This window comes from Heterodontus francisci, chromosome 33, assembly GCF_036365525.1.
Source record: "Heterodontus francisci isolate sHetFra1 chromosome 33, sHetFra1.hap1, whole genome shotgun sequence".
NCBI lineage: Eukaryota > Metazoa > Chordata > Chondrichthyes > Heterodontiformes > Heterodontidae > Heterodontus > Heterodontus francisci.
In genome coordinates, this window is record NC_090403.1 from 26,320,832 (window position 1) to 26,339,331 (window position 18,500).

At 43.2% G+C, this 18,500-nt stretch overlaps 1 protein-coding gene across 1 annotated transcript; it reads right to left on the reverse strand.

The window, feature by feature from the left end:
• Nucleotides 1-8,921: 8,921 nt before the first annotated feature.
• LOC137347905 (interferon alpha-B-like) lies at nt 8,922-14,852 on the reverse strand. Its single transcript, XM_068012951.1, has 4 exons — nt 14,721-14,852; nt 14,456-14,545; nt 9,128-9,367; nt 8,922-9,020 (listed from the first exon to the last, which is right to left on the reverse strand). The coding sequence occupies exons 1-4, from the start codon at nt 14,850-14,852 to the stop codon at nt 8,922-8,924; spliced, it is 561 nt and encodes a 186-aa protein (XP_067869052.1).
• Between the last annotated feature and the right edge of the window lie 3,648 nt (nt 14,853-18,500).

Sequence of the window (18,500 nt, forward strand, 5' to 3'; positions counted from 1 at the left end):
CCCAAGCGACCCAGAGTAAAACACTGATCTGAAGGATGAGTAACCGACGGCTTCGATGTTCAGCGCCAAAACGCTTCTTGTTCACTGACTTAAACTGTGAAAGTGGAAATGCAGCCGATTCTGATCCAGGAGCGACCGTCTGTGTTGCTGAATGGTGTGAGAGTGCGGCTGGATTCTGCTGGGATCTCTCACTGACACTGCCATGCTGTCGGATTTAATGTGTGGCATTACATTCGAAAAGTGAAAATATTCTGCAGGATTTTTGGAGTTTGTGCTATTTCTTTTTGATGTAAGGAATCGAAAATCTGGAGACTCCAGAGCCAGCGACTGGAAAATCCCCGGTAGAAAAACATTGAACCAGCTCTCGATTCCAGTTCAATGTTGTGTGGGTTCAGATCACCGGGGCATGAAGGGAGAGTCTGCATTGGGGGGAGTGTGAACATGTATTGGGGCTGTATTTTATAATCGGGTTTAGAGAGACACTGACAGCGGTAATCCGGTGCCGCGGCTTTTAATGCTGACATTCGGCTCCAGAAAGAGCGATTCCCTTTTAAATCCACTCTCTCCCCGGTGTGCTCACATCGCGCTTTTCCTGTTCACACTTCGCTTGTTTGAAAGAAAATTTAATCTGCTTCGACTCTGAGTCCCAAAGTGATCCCGCTCCCTTTTCTTTCATCATTTCTTTCTTGTATCCCTCCCGGGAAAGTGTCCGTGTCAGTTTCTCTGTGGAAATGAACCTTGTGTCAATTACATCGAAAGTGAAAGTGTCTCAGGGAAAGTGACGAGTTTTGTCATTTCCGAAAGGGAGGAGAGTTTGTAAACAGAGCGGGTCACACTGAGAGGGCTGAGGGGGAGCTGCAACAGGGTTTGGGATATCCGGGATATCCCCGATTCCAAAGGGAATGTCACAAAATCAATCTCATCTGAAACTGTGATCAAAAACTTCCGTCCGGGTGGATGTGGGACTGAGATCCCACGAGCACCAGCTTTAGCCGGGAGAAAAACTGCAATTTAGAATAATGCTGATGGTAACAGGATAATGGTGAATAAAACTGTAGGAATTGTAAATAGTTTCGAATGGAGGCGGAAGGAGGGTTAGGGAATTTAAGGAGGAATGTTTAAAACACTGGTGGGTAACATAAAAGGAAGTAGCAAGGACTCTTAGCAGCACGTCCATTATAATCTTACTCTGTACCTTTCTCATTCTGCATAATTGGACTTCCTAATGTCAACATCTTGTCACCCCATTGGGGTAGTGATTCCGCTTTGTAGGAATTCATGGGGAGAGCAAATAGATGGGTTTATCCCCAATTTTGCCTCATTGCGCTCCGAACGAAATTGGATGTTTTGAGATTTTGTTCTCGAGTTTCCGCTCAAATTCGTTTGCCAATCCCCAAACGCAAAATCTGCCATGAACCAACAAATCGGTCAGGGATTTCAAATGTATTTTTAATAAAACTGCCTTAAACTGTTCGATTAGATATTTAAGAGTGGAAACAGTTGCAGTTTGATTCATACAGCAGAAAATGGATTTATCACAAAAAGTAAGCATTTTAAATGACACTATCAATCCTGCACCTGTGAGATTTTAAATGACTGAAATTAAGAACAAAGAACAAAGAAAATTACAGCACAGGAGCAGGCCCTTCGGCCCTCCAAGCCTACGCCGATCCAAATCCTCTCTCTAAACCTGTCGCCTATTTTCTAAGGGTCTGTATCTCTTTACTTCCTGCCCATTCATGTATCTGTCTAGATACATCTTAAAAGACGCTATCATGCCCGCGTCTACCACCTCCGCTGGCAAAGCGTTCCATGCACCCACCACCCTCTGCGTATAGAAATTTCCACGCATATCCCCCCTAAACTTTTCCCCTTTCACTTTGAACTCGTGTCCCCTTGTAATTGAATACCCCACTCTGGGAAAAAGCTTCTTGCTATCCACTCTGTCTATACCTCTCATGATTTTGTACACCTCAATCAGGTCCCCCCTCAACCTCTGCCTTTCTAATGAAAATAATCCTAATCTGCTCAACCTCTCTTCATAGCTAGCGCCCTCCAAACCAGGCAACATCCTGGTGAATCTCCTCTGCACCCTCTCCAAAGCATCCACATCCTTTTGGTAATGTGGCGACCAAAATTGGCATTTTAAAATATATAGGCCCATTTGTTAGTTATATTTGGGTGCAATAGTCATTTTCTTCGTAAAGTAAACTTGCCGAATCTTGTCCTTATTGCCCAAATGAAGCACTTTAAGATTTGGATCCTCCGGAGAGGCCTGCAATTACAATGGTGATTAATTTATCCTGGCAATAAAGCCACTATTTTGGCACAAACTGCTTCCAGTGCAATTTTTTTTCTAAACTAGCGTTGAGAGTGGAAACTCAATTTGCCCTGGACGTAATTTGCAGGTAACAGCGGTCAATCTTTCACAGTTATTTCACTGACTTTGGGTGAGTTGCACTGAGCAAACCAGGACAAATAGTCATGTGGTAGTACAGAACTTGAGAACTGCTAAAAATAGAGACATATTGTGGAAGCTTTTGTTCTTGCGCTCATCAGGCCAACAGGCAAGAATAACCAATGTCAGGGGAAACAACAACTTATTCTGTATGAGAACAGAGTGCTGATTGGTTGGCAAGTGAAATCTGATTGGTAGAGGCTTTGACATGGAGCATGCACCAGTTTATGGTGACTGACAGTTAACTGTCAAGCTTTGTTTGAAATTTAAACCAGGCAGCTTGACTCTGGCTGGTCAAGGCATTTCTCTGAGGAATGAACCAGCAAATGGCTGAAACAGCGGCAATGTGTGTACATGTTCATTCTGTGTGCACCGAACAGAACCCTGCGTAATAAGATATGTAGCTTCCAGAACACACAAATGCGCCACACTGTGAGCCCGACTGACAATCTTCAGTTAGTTGTCAGTGTAATTCTTAGCACACTGCCGATTATTTAGCAAATGTTGTCCAATTGCAGAATCACATCTAATGTTGGACATTGTGTTCTGAGCTTTGCAACCTAGGGCTGGTTGGTTACGTCCTGTACGTTGCCTGCTGCAAACAGTGGAAGGGACAATTCACCAGTCTTTGGGATATGCAGCCTAAATACTTAGCATCACACTGGCATTGAAATTCATACATCACACAACTCACTTGTGTGATAGGCAGGATGATGTTTGCCTTGACAGCAGCATCAGGTTAGTGGTGAACACCATGCGTGTTGCTACTGCATAGCGAACTTTACCTGTTGATCAATGTTTTGGGATACATTACCTCCAGGGTAATTTGAGGTAGACTGGGCATTTCTCAGGGCCACAAATAATGGCCTTACGCACGTTTCTATGTTTCCGTGATTTCCAGTGAGAAATGATCTGATCAGGGTCACCAATGTCACACAGGATTTCATTGATTCACCCTATTTCAGCATCAAGCTTGCATGGTGAGCAAATGGCTCGGGCCCTATTTACGAGGTTGACCATAAAGTCAATCTTATAGCGCGTGGAACTGTCGGAATCCCAATACTTGTATTGAACAATGAAGTATAAGATGTTGTTTTCCCTTACATTGGTTATTCCTGCGTGTTGTCCTGATGAGTGCAAAATGAAAAGCTTCGACAACATATCTCTATTTTAAGCAATTCTCAAAAACTAGGACAAGCGAGCGGAAAGTCCTCTTTGCTTTTTGTTAATTCTAAATTCCTATCCACCATTTATTTTGAGACTTGCATTATAAAATTGATGGTCTGAGTGCATAAAACAAGGCACTTCAGATGAAAAGAGGTAGAAATTATGATGTCACTTCGTGGGTGGGAGACAGAGGAATGAATAGAGGTTCTATGGAATGTTCGGGATGCAAAGTGGCAATAAACTGAACCATTTGGTCGCTGCGTAAAAGATAATGGGAGATTGACTAACAATTTAGGTGAAGCTGTTTGTCAGCATTTATCATTGTAAATTGCTATGTTAGCATTTGAAATCCAATTTTGACATGGCAACTGCCAAACTGCCATGATATAATTGCAGCCTTTGGTCATAAGGTTGCTCTTTCCATATCTTCCTATTATTCGCTTGGAGAGAATAGTGCGAACGAATGGAAGGATTTGCAGGATTTTTAACAGTCTGACAAATGGCGTCTTGAGCATTCCTTCCATGGCCATAAACATACCAATTGACAGATTGATCAGTCCAAGACAACAGGAGAGTATTATAGGCTCCCATAAACCATGCGGAGTATGGGGAATCCACTGGATACATGTGCACACGTGGATGTCAACCCAGAATTCAGAACCAGAATTTGGACCCTCCATTGAGACACTCTGGGACATCCCATCCTCTGACCCGAGGCAGTAATCAAAATACTAAGCCAAAGGTTCACTCCAGGCCCTGGCGTGATCCTGTGGAATAAGTCTCTGAAGTTTTCCAACATGCATAGAAAAAATGTATATTGATGAATTGACTGTGGACAAAGCCAGGGGAAATGTATCAATAAAAAATGAGAGGATAGTCAGTGAAGGGCTGTGTGCACTTGTGGATGAATGAAGACTTGTGTTTGAACAAATGGTAGAAATATTGAGATGAATACACAAAAGCAAGGATGAAGTGCATATCAGTGGACCAAAGGGAAGGGAGGATAAAAACAAGTAAGTGTGAATGACAGTAGAAAATACACCTGGTCCAGATCATATGCAGTCTAACAAACTATGAAATAAGGTCAATGAGAGAAAGAACAAATCATAATTTTCCAATCAACTTCAGAAACAAGTATTGTGCCAAAGGATTGCAGGGTGGCAAGATATTAGACTTAATTCAACTGTATGTAACTCTATGGAGTCCATAGTATGGGGTGAAATAATTGAGAAGTCGGAGAAGCATGAGGGACAGTCAACACGAATCTGTAAATAATACTTGTGCTTGCAGAATACCGTTTAAGTTTTCAATAAGCTCACATACAAATCGACAGAAATGCAATCAGTGTTAAAGATATAGATTTTCAGAAGGTGTAAGACACTCCCACTTTTCACTCATTCTCACTCATCACACCCATTGACTGATTTCCCCGTCTGTACTCTGTGTCAGATACTCCAGTCATCTCCTGCCGCCACCCATTCCTTTTCTCCGTCCATTTCCAATTGATGGCTTTATTTTGCCCTTTCCTGTTTAACAGGAACTGGTGGTCTGAGGTGTATTTGTTTTAATGCAAGAAGTGTAGTAGGTAAGGCAGATGAACTTAGGGCTTGGATTAGTACCTGGGTGTATGATGTTATTGCTATTACTGAGACTTGGTTAAGGGAAGGGCATGATTGGCAACTAAATATCCCAGGATACCGATGCTTCAGGCGGGATAGAGAGGGAGGGAAAAGGGGGGGAGGAGTTGCATTACTGGTCAAAGAGGATATCACAGCTGTGCTGAAGGAAGGCACTAAGGAGGACTCGAGCTGTGAGGCAATATGGGCAGAACTCAGAAATAGGAAGGGTGCGGTAACAATGTTGGGGCTGTACTATAGGCCTCCCAACAGCGAGCGTGAGATAGAGGTACAAATATGGAAACAGATTATGGAAAGCTGTAGGAGCAACAGGATGGTGGTGATAGGAGATTTTAATTTTCCCAACATTGACTGGGATTCACTTAATGTTAGAGGTCTAGATGGAGCAGAATTTGTAAGGAGCATCCAGGAGGGTTTTCTAGAACAGTATGTAAATAGTCCAACTCGGGAAGGGGCCATACTGGACCTGGTGTTGGGAAATGAGCCGAGCCAGGTGGTTGACGTTTCAGTAGGGGACTACTTTGGGAATAGTGATCACAATTCCGTAAGTTTTAGAATACTCATGGACAAAGACGAGAGTGGTCCTAAAGGAAGAGTGCTAAACTGGGGGAAGGCCAAATATACCAAAATTCGGCAGGAGCTGGGGAATGTAGATTGGGAGCAGCTGTTTGAAGGTAAATCCACTTTTGATATGTGGGAGGCTTTTAAAGAGAGGTTGATTAGCGTGCAGGAGAGACATGTTCCTGTGAAAATGAGGGGTAGAAATGGCAAGATTAGGGAACCATGGATGACAGGTGAAATTGTGAGACTAGCTAAGAGGAAAAAGGAAGCACACATAAGGTCTAGGCGGCTGAAGAAAGACGAAGCTTTGAAAGAATATCGGGATTGTAGGACCAATCTGAAACGAGGAATTAAGAGGGCTAAAAGGGGTCATGAAATATCTTTAGCAAACAGGGTTAAGGAAAATCCCAAAGCCTTTTATTCATATATAAGGAGCAAGCGGGTAATTAGAGAAAGGATTGGCCCACTCAAGGACAAAGGAGGAAAGTTATGCGTGGAGTCAGAGAAAATGGGTGAGATTCTAAACGAGTACCTTGCATCGGTATTCACCGAGGAGAGGGACATGACGGATGTTGAGGTTAGGGACAGATGTTTGATTACTCTAGGTCAAGTCGGCATAAGGAGGGAGGAAGTGTTGGGTATTCTAAAAGGCATTAAGCTGGACAAGTCCCCAGGTCCGGATGGGATCTATCCCAGGTTACTGTGGGAAGCGAGAGAGGAAATAGTTGGGGCCTTAACAGATATCTTTGCAACATCCTTAAACACGGGTGAGGTCCCGGAGGACTGGAGAATTGCTAATGTTGACCCCTTGCTTAAGAAGGGTAGCAGGGAAAGTCCAGGTAATTATAGACCGGTGAGCCTGACGTCAGTGGTAGGGAAGCTGCTGGAGAAGATACTGAGGGATAGGATCTATTCCCATCTGGAAGAAAATGGGCTCATCAGTGATAGGCAACATGGTTTTGTGCAGGGAAGGTCATGTCTTACCAACTTAATAGAATTCTTTGAGGAAGTGACAAAGTTGATTGATGAGGGAAGGGCTGTAGATGTCACATACATGGACTTCAGTAAGGCGTTTGATAAGGTTCCCCATGGTAGGCTGATGGAGAAAGTGAAGGCGCATGGGGTCCAAGGTGTACTAGCTAGATGGATAAAGAACTGGCTGGGCAACAGGAGACAGAGAGTAGCAGTGGAAGGGAGTTTCTCAAATTGGAGACGTGTGACCAGTGGTGTTCCACAGGGATCCGTGCTGGGACCACTGTTGTTTGTGATATACATAAATGATTTGGAGGAAAGTATAGGTGGTCTGATTAGCAAGTTTGCAGACGACACTAAGATTGGTGGAGTAGCAGATACTGAAGGGGACTGTCAGAGAATACAGCAGAATATAGATAGACTGGAGAGTTGGGCAGAGAAATGGCAGATGGAGTTCAATCAGGGCAAATGCGAGGTGATGCATTTTGGAAGATCCAATTCAAGAGTGAACTATACAGTAAATGGAAAAGTCCTGGGGAAAATTGATGTACAGAGAGATTTGGGTGTTCAGGTTCATTGTTCCCTGAAGGTGGCAACGCAGGTCAATAGAGTGGTCAAGAAGGCATACGGCATGCTTTCCTTCATCGGACGGGGTATTGAGTGCAAGAGTTGGCAGGTCATGTTACAGTTGTATAGGACTTTGGTTCGGCCACATTTGGAATACTGCGTGCCGTTCTGGTCGCCCCATTACCAAAAGGATGTGGATGCTTTGGAGAGGGTGCAGAGGAGGTTCACCAGGATGTTGCCTGGTATGGAGGGCGCTAGCTATGAAGAGAGGTTGAGTAGATTAGGATTATTTTCATTAGAAAGACGGAGGTTGAGGGGGGACCTGATTGAGGTGTACAAAATCATGAGAGGTATCGACAGGGTGGATAGCAAGAAGCTTTTTCCCAGAGTGGGGGATTCAATTACAAGGGGACACGAGTTCAAAGTGAAAGGGGAAAAGTTTAGGGGGGATATCTGTGGAAAGTTCTTTACGCAGAGGGTGGTGGGTGCATGGAACGCATTACCAGCGGAGGTGGTAGACGCGGGCACGATAGCGTCTTTTAAGATGTATCTGGACAGATACATGAATGGGCAGGAAGTAAAGAGATACAGACCCTTAGAAAATAGGCGACAGGTTTAGATAGAGGATCTGGATCGGCGTAGGCTTGGAGGGCCGAAGGGCCTGTTCCTGTGCTGTAATTCTCTTTGTTCTTTGTTCTTCTAACACCTCAGGCTTAATCCTCTCTCATTTGGAGTGTGGATATGAAGTTGAGAAAAGAGTGGAAAATCAGGTAAATTGGGTTTGAAATGGATTGACAGCTTTGAGCAGTGAGGGAAAATCAGACAGCAGAGAGAGGAGACTTGAACAGAGATTGTATCAGTAACAGACAGCAAGGAGAAAAATCCAGAGCATTTATAGTGAGTATGGAAAACTGATCAACACAAATGAGAAATAGATATTATTCTTGTAAATGTGAATTTTTGAAAACAATTTATTTGCACCAACATATGTTCATTCAGTATAAAAGATTTCCAGTTTACAAAAACATTGTCTATCCCACAACTCTTAATAAATATCAATAAGTTAATTTTTAAACTCACTTTACACATTGTATAACACTGTAACATTTCATTATGTGAACAAATCACAACAATAAATATCAATGAATTAGGATGAATTGAGATGGATTGTAGTTTGGGCTCTTTGGAGAGCAGAATTGTAAAGGTAGGTGTGACTCAGGGTTCATTGATCTGCAAGCCTACACCCTTGAAAGCCCAATAGTGCATTCAAAACCAGACTCCCCACAATGAGCCCTTTAGCATTTCATCACAGGAAATTATCACAGCAATAAATATAAATAAATTTAAATAAATAATTAAATATGAAACAATATTAAGCCAGTCATTCTTCTCTATCGGTCATTTTGCTGCCAATGGCATCATTACAGCAATCCAATTACATTAAAATATTAAATAAAATAAATACTGTTGAATAAAATATATGTAGTTATACATTTAAGGCATTTAAAATAAATATTTATTTTTTCCAGTCTGTACTGAAACATGTCTTTGGAAAGTCTTCAGTTTCTTCTTCTGATTTTTGCTGTTATAACAAGGATCTGTTGTAAACAGGCTCTGGTCTCAGTGCGGATTATTTCCCAGGCACAGTCACTGAATATCTGAAGGAAGGAAATATTCGGGAAAATCCATTAGAGAATCAATAGATTTAAATGGGGTGAAATGAACTACATGCTAGTAATTACACAGAAAATACCAATTGTCCCACCTTCTGTTTGAGAAACTTTTCCAGTTTCCTGAAGTATTTGTGAATGGCAGTCTTGCTCCTGGGCTTGGACTCTGATCTCAATTTCCAGACACATTCTTCCAGCTCTCCGAGTTGCCGATCGAGGAGAAGACGAAAGTTTTCCACTTTGTCTCGGGGCCATGTGACTGAGCCCAGGTTCATGCTGTAGATCTTGTTGATGTGACGCAGGGTTTGATGGACAATCTGGATGCTGTCCTGGGCCTGTGCACAATAGACACAATGACATTAGAGGGGGTCTTATACCTTTTCGGTTTAAAGTAGTAATGGAAAGGAACAAGGAATCGGTCAACAGTAAATAAGCAACGGGAGGCTTTAATAGTGAAGACATCTTGGGTACAGACTGGGTTCATTCCTATGAAGCAGAAAGTAAGGACATGCAAAAATTCGAGCTCCGTGGATAGAGAGCTCAAATAGATAGTGAAAAGGAAGGCTTCTCATAAATATTAGGCTCATAATAACGTGGGGAACAAAGCTGAATATAAACAGTACAGAGAAGAACTATCAAAGAAATGAGGGGCAGAGTGCATAGAAAATGGACTAGCTGCAAACAAAAAAGGGAAGCTACAAATCTTTTACAAGCATGTAAAGGGAAAGAAGGGTTAGTAATTAGTGGCCGGAAAAGCAATTTTCTTCTGGAGCAGGGGGTACAGCTGAGGATCTAAATGATTAATTTGCACGTGTCTTCACTAAATAGGATGGTTCGAATATCACAGTAAAGATGGGTGTTTGGCAGAGGTGGAGGTAGAAGAAAAATTGGATAGGGTGAAAATAGATACAGAGGAGGTCTTTAAAAGATTGGTGGCACTCTGCGTAGGAAAGTCACCCAGTCTGGATAGAATATGTCGCAGGTTGCTGAGGAAAGTAAGTGCTGAAATAATGGAAGTTCTGGCCACAATTTTCCAGTCCTCCTTAGATGTGAGAGTGATGCCAAAGGACTGGAAGTTTTCTGCCTGTTCAAAAAAGAAAGAGGGTAAACTTGACAACCACAGACCTGTTCGCCCTTCATGGGTGGCGGGAAGTTTGTCGACAGTATTTTTCCAAGGTAAAATGAATTGTCACTTACCAAAATATGACTTAGTAAATGTCAACCAGTAAAAATTTGTTAAGGTAAAATCATGTTGCCTAACTTGATTGAGTTATTCGATCAAGTAGCAGAAAGGATTGCTGAGGGAGGTGTGGTGATTGTTGTGTATATAGATCTTCAAAATATCTGTATACAGATTTGCTGAATTGATGGTGAAAAAATTCAATAATAGGTTTGAAAGGGAAATTGAGTAAATAGTTGAAGTGGAAAGGTTTGCATGGCTATGGGAAATAGTGAGGGGAGTGGGAATAATTGGATAATTCATTCAAAGAGCCTGCACAAGCATGATGAGCCACATGGCCTCTTCTGTACCATTCAATGATTCTATGACTTAACCTGCCCTGATGGTGCAAACCTCACAGCCAATCACTGTAGCTCAGGAGTGAGATGGTTAGAGGGAGGCAGATTGTTACATTGTGTAAGATGAATGGGTGAGTTTAGATAATTAGAGGAAGTGAGATGATGAGAAGCAAGGTAATTTGACAAGATTCATGGTTAACATAGATGGAGGGTGTGAAATGGTTAAAAGAATGATTAGGGGACACTGGCGTACTGATAATGTTACTTGAATACTAATTCAGACGCCAGGAAAAAGCTCTGGGAACATGAGTCCAAATCCCACCAGAGTGGCTGGTGGAAATTAAATTTAATTATTAAATCTGCGGTTAAAAGCTAGTCTCATTTATGGTTACCATGAAACTAATGGATTGTCATTAAAAACACATCTATTTCATCAATGCCCAATCTACTGCCCTTACCTGGTCTGGCCTATATGTGACTCCAGAACCGACTCTGAAAGGGCCTCGCAAGCCACTCAGTTGTATCAAACCACTGTCGAAAAGTTGAATAAGAATAAAACTGGACAGATTGACCACAGTACCAGAAATGACAATGGCAGACTCTGACCAGTCAACCCTGCAAAATCCTCCTTACTATTATCTGGGGACCTGTGCCAAAATAAAGAGAACTGTCCCACAGATTGCTCAAGTATTGGCCTGGCAGATTCATACTCACTGAATCATACCATTCAGCCATTGTCCCAGACTACTCCATCATCATCGCAGAGGGACAAGATACAGCCAGCAGAGTTAGTTGCACAGTCGTAAACAGTCGGGAGGGAGTGTCCTCAACATTGACTCCAGACCCCGTGAATTCTCACACCATCAGGCCAAACATGGGCAAGGAAATCACCTGCTGATTACCACCTAGTGCCTCCCTCAGACAATCAAACTTGCTCTGCTACACAATAAGATCATGGCTGATCCGATTGTGACATTAACTCCACTTTCCTCCCTTAACCAGCACCACCCCCATATCTCTTGACTCCCCTGTAGATCAAAAATCTGTCTAACTCAGCCTTGAATATGTTCGGTGAATCACCCACCACTGCTCTCTGGGGAAGAGAATTCCAAATATTAAAGACCCTCTGAGAGAAGAAAGACCTCCTCGTCTCCATCTTAAAAAGAGACTCCTTATTTTAAAATTGTGCCCCCTTGTCTATCTCACGAAGAAAAACATCCTGTCAGCATCTACGCTGTCAAGCCCCCTCAGAATATTATATGTTTCAATAAGATCACCGCTCATTCTTCTGAACTCCAATGCGTATCGACCCAACCTCCTCAACCTTTCCTCATAAGACAACCCTTTCATCCTAGGAATCAGCCTAGAGAGCTTTTGCTGAACTGCTTCCAATGCATGTATATCCCTCAGATGATGAATCAATACTCCTTCATGTTTAACACCACTTTGAGGAAGCAGTGTGGGTAGTAATGGCACAGAATGTACTCTTGGTGGAGAACCTCAATGCCCATCACCAAGAGTGGCTCAGTAGCAGCACTACTGACCGAGCTGGTCCAGTCCTGATGGATGTAACATCCAGACTGGGCCTGCAGCAAGTGGTGATGATCCAGGAAAAAGGAAAATTTGCCTGACATCGCCCTCACCAAGCGACCTGTTGCAGATGCATCTGTCCATGACAGTATTGGTAGGAGTGAGTACCACATAGTCCTTATGGAGATGATGTCCTATCTTCACTCTGAGGATACTGTCCATTGTGTGCAATGGCATTACCAGGGTGCTTATTGGGATACATTCAGGACAGATCTAGCAGCTGAAAACTGGGCATCCATGAGGCACTGTGAGCCATCAGCAGCAGCAGAATTGTATTCAATCAGACTCTGTAACTGCATGGCCTGGCATGTCCCTCACTCTACCATCACCATCAAGCCCAAGGATCAGACCTGGTTCAATGAGGAGTTTAAGAGAGCAAGCCAGGAGCAGCACCAGGGATATCTAAAAATGAGATATCAACCTGGTGAAGCTACCACACAGGACAACATGCATGTTAAACAGCAGAAGCAGCATGCCATAGAGCTAAGAGATCCCACACCAATGGATCAGATCAAAGCTCTGCAGCCCTGCCACATCCAGTTGTGTATGGTGGTGGACAATTAAACAACTGACAGGAGGAAAAGGCTCCACAAACATCCCCAGTGTCAATGCTGGGGGAGCCCAGAATATTAGTGCAAAAGACAAGGCTAAAGTATTTGCATCCATCTTGGCCTCCTCGTGAGGTCCCCAGCATCATAGATGCAAATCTTCAACCAATTCAATTCACTCCACGTGATATCAAGAAATGGCTGAAGGGACAGGATACAGCAAAGGCTATAGGGCCTCACAACATCCTGGCAGTAGAATTGAAGACTTGTTCTCCAGAATAAGCTGCACCCTTAGCCAAGCTTTTCCAGTACAGCTACAACATTGCGATCTACCCAACAAAGCAGAAAATTGCCCAGGTGTGTCATGTGCACAAAAGACAGTACAAATCCAATCTGGCCAATTTCCATCCCATCAGTCTGCTCTCGATCATCAGCAAAGTGCTGGAGGGTGTGGTCAACAGTTCTATCAAGTGGCACTTACACAGCAATAACCTGTTCACTGATGCAGTTCCAACAGGGCTATCCAGCTCCAGGCCTCATAATAGCCTTTGTCCAGACATGGACAAAAGGGCTGAATTCAAGTGGTAAGATGAGAGTGACTGACTTGACATCAAGGCAGCATTTGACTGAGTGTGGAATCAAAGAGCCCTAGCAAAATTGAAGTCAATGTGAATCAGGGGGTAAACTCTTCATTGATTGGAGTCATACCGAGAACAAATGAAGATGGTTGTGGTTGTTGACAGCCAAACATCTAAGCCCCAGGACATCGCTGCAGGAGTTTCACAGGTTAATGTCCCAGACCTAACCATCTTCAGCCGCTTCATCAATGACCTTCCCACCATCAGAAGCTCAGAAGTGGGAATGTTCACTGATGACGTTATTCAGTACCAACCGTGACTCCTCAGGTACTCAAGCAGTTCATCTCCACCTGCAGCAAGAGCTGGACAACATTCAGGCTTCGGCTGATAAGTGACAAGTAACATTCATGACCACAAGTGCCAAGCAATGACCATCTCCAACAAGAGAGAATCTAACCATCTCCACTTGATATTCAACAACATTACCATCACTGAATATCCCACTATCAACATCCTGAGGGTTATCATTGACCAGAAACTTAACAGGACCAGTCATATAAATACTGTGGCAACAAGAGCAGCTCAGAGGCTGGTAATTCTGCGGGAGTAATTCACCTCCTGACTCCCCAATGCCAGTCCACCACCTACAAGGCACAAGTCAGGAATGTGATGGAATACTCTCCACTTGCCTGGATGAGTGCAGCTCCAACAACACTCAAGATGCTCGACACCATCCAGGACGAAGCAGCCCAATTGATTGACACCAGATCCAACACCTTCAACATTCTCTCCCTCCACCAGCATTGCAGTGTGTAACTTGTACAAGATGCACTGCAGCAAATCACCAAGAATTCTTCGACAGCACTTTCCAAAGCTGCAACCTCTACCACAGCAGCTGCTTGGCAACACTATCACCTGCGTGTTCCCCTCCAAGCTACAAACCATCCTGACTTGGGAGTATATCGCCGTTCCTACACTGTTAGAATTAAGGAGAAAGTAAGTGCTGTCATTGTGAGTGATGTAGTTAGTGAGTGAATGATTGAGTAGTTCTGCTGTCATTCTCACACCAATGGGCGGAAAACACTGGATTTAAATTTCCTGGTGTTGAAATTTCTGATCAGGTTGATGATCTTACTCATACTCTCAATAAAACTCCAGTTCGAATAAAATAAACCCAGTGTTCACTCACCTCGAATCCCTTCGAAAGTTTCATCAGGTTCAAGGGCTTGGTTTTCAGTGAGAGCCTCTGTTTTACACACTGTCGAGGAAAGGGACCGCCCTGAGAGGAGATAACAATCACTGTTACAATCAGCCCCAGAAACTGAAATACTACAGAATCACTGACTATTAATTAGCAAAATTATAAACTGCAAACTATTTCTCCTGATATGGCTTTTCACAACAAACAAACCCTGTGTGGTCCGGTTATGGTTCTGAATGTGTTTTAAACTCACCATTTCATTCAGTTTGCTCAGAGTCTCTGTGTTGAGAACTTGCTGTAACTGCAACCTCTCACAGCCCAGACTCAGGGTCCCGGGCAACAAGACCAACACCATCCAAAATCTCCAAACACTGGGCAAAGCCATCCCAAGCGACCCAGAGTAAAACACTGATCTGAAGGATGAGTAACCGACGGCTTCGATGTTCAGCGCCAAAACGCTTCTTGTTCACTGACTTAAACTGTGAAAGTGGAAATGCAGCCGATTCTGATCCAGGAGCGACCGTCTGTGTTGCTGAATGGTGTGAGAGTGCGGCTGGATTCTGCTGGGATCTCTCACTGACACTGCCATGCTGTCGGATTTAATGTGTGGCATTACATTCGAAAAGTGAAAATATTCTGCAGGATTTTTGGAGTTTGTGCTATTTCTTTTTGATGTAAGGAATCGAAAATCTGGAGACTCCAGAGCCAGCGACTGGAAAATCCCCGGTAGAAAAACATTGAACCAGCTCTCGATTCCAGTTCAATGTTGTGTGGGTTCAGATCACCGGGGCATGAAGGGAGAGTCTGCATTGGGGGGAGTGTGAACATGTATTGGGGCTGTATTTTATAATCGGGTTTAGAGAGACACTGACAGCGGTAATCCGGTGCCGCGGCTTTTAATGCTGACATTCGGCTCCAGAAAGAGCGATTCCCTTTTAAATCCACTCTCTCCCCGGTGTGCTCACATCGCGCTTTTCCTGTTCACACTTCGCAGGTTGGACATTGCAGAGACCCCGGGTCACAGCCCAGGGTCACCGCTTGATGCCGAATGTCTCCGCTCGGATTCACCTGTCGGAGAATCTGCTCATTCAGTGGAAGAAGTTTGTCATTTCTGGGCTCTTTTCTGCGGTCATTTTCAGAGTTTGTTTGAAAGAAAATTTAATCTGCTTCGACTCTGAGTCCCAAAGTGATCCCGCTCCCTTTTCTTTCATCATTTCTTTCTTGTATCCCTCCCGGGAAAGTGTCCGTGTCAGTTTCTCTGTGGAAATGAACCTTGTGTCAATTACATCGAAAGTGAAAGTGTCTCAGGGAAAGTGACGAGTTTTGTCATTTCCGAAAGGGAGGAGAGTTTGGAAACAGAGCGGGTCACACTGAGAGGGCTGAGGGGGAGCTGCAACAGGGTTTGGGATATCCGGGATATCCCCGATTCCAAAGGGAATGTCACAAAATCAATCTCATCTGAAACTGTGATCAAAAACTTCCGTCCGGGTGGATGTGGGACTGAGATCCCACGAGCACCAGCTTTAGACGGGAGAAAAACTGCAATTTAGAATAATGCTGATGGTAACAGGATAATGGTGAATAAAACTGTAGGAATTGTTAATAGTTTCGAATGGAGGCGGAAGGAGGGTTCGGGAATTTAAGGAGGAATGTTTAAAACACTGGTGGGTAACATAAAAGGAAGTAGCAAGGACTCTTAGCAGCACGTCCATTATAATCTTATTCTGTACCTTTCTCATTCTGCATAATTGGACTTCCTAATGTCAACATCTTGTCACCCCATTGGGGTAGAGATTCCGCTTTGTCGGAATTCATGGGGAGAGCAAATAGATGGGTTTATCCCCAATTTTGCCTCATTGCGCTCCGAACGAAATTGTATGTTTTGAGATCTTGTTCTCGAGTTTCCGCTCAAATTCGTTTGCCAATCCCCAAACGCAAAATCTGCCATGAGCCAACAAATCGGTCAGGGATTTCAAATGTAGTTTTAATAAAACTGCCTTAAAATGTTCGATTAGATATTTAAGAGTGGAAACAGTTGCAGTTTGATTCATACAGCAGAAAATGGATTTATCACAAAAAGTAAACATTTTAAATGACACTATCAATCCTGCACCTGTGAGATTTTAAATAACTGAAATTGGCATTTTAAAATATATAGGCCCATTTGTTAGTTTTATTTGGGTGCAATAGTCATTTTCTTCGTAAAGTAAACTTGCCGAATCTTGTCCTTATTGCCCAAATGAAGCACTTTAAGATTTGGATCCTCCGGAGAGGCCTGCAATTACAATGGTGATTAATTTATCCTGGCAATAAAGCCACTATTTTGGCACAACCAGCTTCCAGTGCAATCTTTTTTGTGAACTGGCGTTGAGAGTGGAAACTCAATTTGCCCTGGACGTAATTTGCAGGTAACAGCGGGCAATCTTTCACGATTATTTCACTGACTTTGGGTGAGTTGCACTGAGAAAACCAGGACAAATAGTCATGTGGTAAGTACAGAACTTGTGAACTGCTGAAAATAGAGACATATTGTGGAAGCTTTTGGTCTTGCACTCATCAGGACAACAGGCAAGAATAACCAATGTAAGGGGAAACAACAACTTATTCTGTTTGAGAACAGAGTGCTGATTGGTTGGTAAGTGAAATCTGATTGGTGGAGGCTTTGCCACGGAGCATGCACCAGTTTATGGTGACTGACAGTTCACTGTCAAGCTTTGTTTGAAATTTAAACCAGGCAGCTTGACTGTGGTTGGTCAAGGCATTTCTCTGAGGAATGAACCAGCAAATGGCTGAAACAGCGGCAATGTGTGTACATGTTCATTCTGTGTGCAACCAACAGAACCCTGTGTAATAAGGCATGTAGCTTCCAGTACACACAAATGCGCCACACTGTGAGCCCGACTGACAATCTTCAATTAGTTGTCAGTGTAATTCTTAGCATACTGCGGATTATTTAGCAAATGTTGTCCAATTGCAGAATCACATCTAATGTTGGACTCTGTGTTCTGAGTTTTGCAACCAAGGGCTGGTTGGTTACGTCCTGTCCGTTGCCTGCTGCAAACAGTGGAAGGGACATGTTGTTTGATACAATTCACCAGTCTTTGGGATGTACAGCCTAAATACTAAGCATCACACTGGCATTGAAATTCATACATCACACAACTCACTTGTGCGATAGGCAGGATGATGTTTGCCTTGACAGCAGCATCAGGTTAGTGGTGAACACCATGCGTGTTGCTACTGCATAGCGAACTTTACCTGTTGATCAATGTTTTGGGATACATTACCTCCAGGGTAATTTGAGGTAGACTGGGCATTTCTCATGGCCACAAATGATGGCCTTACGCACGTTTCTATGTTTCCGTGATTTCCAGTGAGAAATGATCTGATTAGGGTCACCAATGTCACACAGGATTTCATTGATTCACCCTATTTCAGCATCAAGCTTGCATGGTGAGCAAATGGCTCGGGCCCAATTTACGAGGTTGACCATGAAGTCAATCTTATAGCGCGTGGAACTGTAGGAATCCCAATGCGTGTATTGAACAATGAAGTATAAGATGTTGTTTTCCCTTACATTGGTTATTCCTGCGTGTTGTCCTGATGAGTGCAAAATGAAAAGCTTCGACAACATATCTCTATTTTAAGCAATTCTCAAAAACTAGGACAAGCGAGCGGAAAGTCCTCTTTGCTTTTTGTTAATTCTAAATTCCTATCCACCATTTATTTTGAGACTTGCATTATAAAATTGATGGTCTGAGTGCATAAAGGAAGCCACTTCAGATGAAAAGAGGTAGAGATTATGATGTTATTTCGTGGGTGGGAGACAGAGGAATGAATAGAGGTTCTATGGAATGTTCGGGATGCAAAGTGGCAATAAACTGAACCATTTGGTCGCTGCGTAAAAGATAATGGGAGATTGACTAACAATTTAGGTGAAGCTGTTTGTCAGCATTTATCATTGTAAATTGCTATGTCAGCATTTGAAATCCAATTTTGACATGGCAACTGCCAAACTGCCATGATATAATTG

Bases quoted from the DNA above. Each gene is read 5' to 3' on its own strand.
- LOC137347905 (XM_068012951.1), bottom strand. From the start codon at position 14,852: ATGGCTTTGCCCAGTGTTTGGAGATTTTGGATGGTGTTGGTCTTGTTG. The intron at 9,368-14,455 runs GTGAGTGAACAC...TATTGTGCACAG, and splicing joins AACTTTCGAAGGGATTCGAG to GCCCAGGACAGCATCCAGAT. The intron at 9,021-9,127 runs GTGGGACAATTG...TCCTTCCTTCAG, and splicing joins AAAAGTTTCTCAAACAGAAG to ATATTCAGTGACTGTGCCTG.